This window comes from Mycetomoellerius zeteki, unplaced genomic scaffold, assembly GCF_001594055.1.
Source record: "Mycetomoellerius zeteki isolate Tzet28-1 unplaced genomic scaffold, Tzet1.0 scaffold353, whole genome shotgun sequence".
Taxonomy (NCBI): domain Eukaryota; kingdom Metazoa; phylum Arthropoda; class Insecta; order Hymenoptera; family Formicidae; genus Mycetomoellerius; species Mycetomoellerius zeteki.
Window position 1 is genome coordinate 23,719 of NW_017257342.1, and position 3,726 is coordinate 27,444.

At 38.1% G+C, this 3,726-nt stretch overlaps 1 protein-coding gene across 2 annotated transcripts; it reads left to right on the plus strand.

Annotated features, from left to right (window-relative positions):
* The first annotated feature begins 648 nt into the window (after positions 1-648).
* LOC108725683 (uncharacterized) lies at positions 649-3,048 on the plus strand. Of its 2 annotated transcripts, XM_018452862.1 has the most exons (3): positions 649-758; positions 840-2,482; positions 2,839-3,048. In XM_018452862.1, the coding sequence occupies exons 1-2, from the start codon at positions 740-742 to the stop codon at positions 2,468-2,470; spliced, it is 1,650 nt and encodes a 549-aa protein (XP_018308364.1). In that variant the 5' UTR covers positions 649-739; the 3' UTR covers positions 2,471-2,482; positions 2,839-3,048. The 2 variants fall into 2 exon arrangements, with proteins under 2 accessions (XP_018308364.1, XP_018308363.1); XM_018452861.1 differs by having other exon boundaries at positions 649-2,482.
* Positions 3,049-3,726: the final 678 nt, after the last annotated feature.

Below are 3,726 nucleotides of genomic sequence, written 5' to 3' on the forward strand. Positions count from 1 at the left end.
TTTAGGGGCGTGTTCAGATTTCCACCCGGGTATTCCCCGGGTGTCACGTCATCTTTGTTTAATATTCGGTAAATAACAAGGCTAGAGTGATGCCTTGGTGCCACTTGGGTGGGAATCTGAACATAGCTTAGGAGACACAAATCGACATAGATTAACACAATCGAGCATAGTTTGCCACAATAATTAAATAGAGTGCGATATAAAATATATTCTCCTCTCGAGCAGAGTCGAAGAATGTCGATTGAGTTTGAATCAAATTGTAAATGAAAAGCGACATCTGCCGATTTGTATTAAAAGTGTCGACTATGTTCTTTAAGGGGGGAACCTCATGTAAAATGAAATTTTTTAGCCATTTTATTTTTTTGCTTAAATTGATAGGAAATTTCCTCAAAAATACGAGAAAAAAAGTTAGAAAGTGATCCGAGAGCTCCTTGTACTTTATTTTCAAAAGAAAGTAAACAGTCGAATTGGGCGGAGCACTCAAATAGTCGAGCGCTCGTCGGACAATCGGCCTTTCGGTTCCTTTGTAATAAAGTTTGACCTGGCTGTGTTAGAGCTTCTACTAATGTAAAGCAGATGTCATCCCTATCGTCTTCGACGTCTGTATGTGTATGTGTATGTGTATGTGAGTAACGGTTTTTGAAAAAGGTGACCCCTCGCTCAGTTCAGCAGCGTCTCTTGAGTCAGATCAGTCGTTCGCAGAGCAGTTTAAAATAAGCATTTATTCGAAAACAAGAAAATGAGTCGAAAAGTGCAAGGTGATAATCCTAATTATCGTCCGAATCGTCCTAGACGGCGAAAAGTTCCTCAAAAATTCAACCCAATGAGTGCTGAGACAGAAAGTGAAGAGGCAAGCGGAGGTGAAGGAATGAGCTCTTCAGCTAAAAAAATGAAAGCTACGTCAGCTGATATAATTATTAATGTTACACATTGCTACCGAATCATAGAATTCATAAGTGTTTTTGCTGCAATATCGGATATTTCTGTGTGCAAAACATGTAAACGAAAGCAAACATTTGGAGAAACAGGCAGTCGTGGATTAGGATTTAAAATCGCCGTTACATGTGCGTGTGGGACTGTTGTGATTAATTCGGGACCTTTTATAAACAATAGTTTTGAAATTAACCGCAGAATTGTGTTTGTGATGCGTTTATTAGGCGTGGCACGTAAAGGTATAAACATATTTTGCGGCATGATGGATTTAGGCTGTGAATTGAGTGTACGTGCTTATGACGGCATTATACAGCAGATACATGCTTCACTGCAAAAAATGTATAATGATACGTGTCACAAAGCTGTTGAGGAAGAAAAACAATATAATGAAAAAGAGGAACAACCTTTAACAAATCTCAAAGTATCTGGAGATGGCTCTTGGAAAAAGCGAGGATTTTCTTCACTCTACGGTGTAACGACGCTCATTGGATATAACACGGGGAAAGTCATCGATTTATTGGTGAAAAGTAGTTATTGCCAAATATGTACATATTATAAAAACGATAAAGATAATCCCGAATATTTGGAGCATAAAGAAGATGGGCATTGTGCAGTGAATCACAGTGGCTCTTCGGGTAAGATGGAAGTAGATGCCGTCGTAGAAATGTTTCTCCGCTCTGAACAATTACACGGAGTACGTTATAGTAATTATATAGGAGACGGTGACGCTAAAACGTTCAAAGCTATTTTGGATATTGAACCATATGGTCATGAGTTCAAAATTAAAAAGAACGAGTGCATTGGACATGTGGAAAAGAGGATGGGCAGTCGGTTGCGCAATATAAAGAAAAGTGCAAAATTAGGAGGAAAAGGAAAGCTGACCGATGTGTTAATAAAAAAATTAACAAGATACTACGGTCTCGCTATCAGGCGTAACAGTGATTCTGTTATTGAGATGAGAAAGGCGATAATGGCAACATTTTATCATTATACTTCAACAAATGAGAAACCGCAGCACGACGGCTGTCCTCCGGGCGCCGACTCGTGGTGTAAGTGGCGCGTCGCACAAGCCTTGGGGCAAGAATTTGACCATCCAGATCCACTACATGAAGATGTGCAAAAACATATTCGTCCAATTTATGAAGATCTGTCACGGGATGATTTGTTGGAGAGATGTTTAGGTGGGCATACACAAAATGCTAATGAGAGCTTCAACGCTATCGTCTGGCGTTTAGCTCCTAAACATCTCAATTGTGGTAAAAAAATCATTGAGATAGCTGCTTTTTTGGCTGCCGGCATGTTTAACGAAGGATTTTCGTTCGTCCTTCAAACAATGCAACATCTCAATATCGTAATTGAAAAGCAGAGCAAAGGATTCGCCGATAATGACGACAAACGCCGTATTGAACAGCAGGAGCGCCGCTCTCTTGATGCCACCAAAGAGGCTCCTACTTTTCGACAACAGGAAAAAACGGCTCAATTAGAACAGTTTGAAGAAGAGGAGGGTCTACTCTATGGCCCTGGAATCGCAGATTAGCAAAAAACTGCGGTAAGTTAGAACGAATTACGAATTTTTTCACGATTTTTCTATTACTCAAACTTTAAACGCGTTTTTCTCGAAACGCAAAATTTCGCACGCCGTGCAACGTAGCTCAAAAACTAATCATTCGATCTTTATGAAATTTGGTATAGAAATTCTATAGATATTTGGCCTCAGCATGACGAGCTCCGATTTTTATTTTTTTTATTTAAAACATTGTTATTAACAATTGTTTATAAAAGAAAATCCTTTTTTTTTTCAAAACTTCGCCATTTTTGCTAATTTGCAAATTTTAATAAAAGGGGACCGTCATGCTGAGCGTTTTTGCATAAACTAAAGAACCCATTTTGTATTTTTTGTTTCAGATCATTTTTGTGACCTGTATGCTGCACGGCGCATTTTCAAGACGCTGTTTTCAAGCCGCCATTGCACCGTTTTATTCTTAACGATTAGTCTTAAAAAAATATTTTCTTTCAATATTATAACGTAAATAAATTGTGCCTTAAATTGCAAATTAATCTACGCATTACATTTTTCAAAAAAAATTCCTGAAAAACAGGCTATTTACATGAGGTTCCCCCCTTAAATCGCTAAAAACAAAGCATCCATAATGGGCCTTTTCTTTTTATAATCAATACAAATTTTAGAAATGTTGGGAAAAAAATTCTCTGGAACTGAAAATTTAAAACGTAAATTAGCGAAGCAAGCAGAAACAGAAAAATTATCTGGAAGTTTGCACAAATTTTTAAAAACTGATAACCAAATGAATATGTCTAATCAACCTAATTATAAAACGGATGTTCAGTATCCTTCCACATCGAGTAGTATTGCATCGAGCAATATACATATACCGCAACATCAAGAGCAAAAGCAAGAATTAGATAACGACATAGACTCCTCAGCTACAATCTATAAAGAATTTAGATACAATTCATTTTGACATAGAAGAACCGGCAAATTGGCCAATATGCTTAAACAACAAACAAATCGATTTAATTGTGTAGGAGATTGTTTGGGAAAGGAATAATTGAAACCAATATTCAGTTCAGTACACAGCCTTTAATCGCGACACACGCACAACGCTCCTTCCCGCAAGCTCTCGTACATCGATCTGTCGATCATCTGCGCGTTTCTTCTCGCGACTCAATGCCATCGCGATTGGTCGGGCTGTTTCCAGCGCTCTGGTTGGACAGTTTAAGGCGCGGCAGTTAAATATCTCGATACTTAAACTAATGTCTTACATCTCTTACAAT

Coding starts and splice junctions, on each gene's coding strand:
- LOC108725683 (XM_018452861.1), top strand. CDS start 740: ATGAGTCGAAAAGTGCAAGGTGATAATCCTAATTATCGTCCGAATCGT.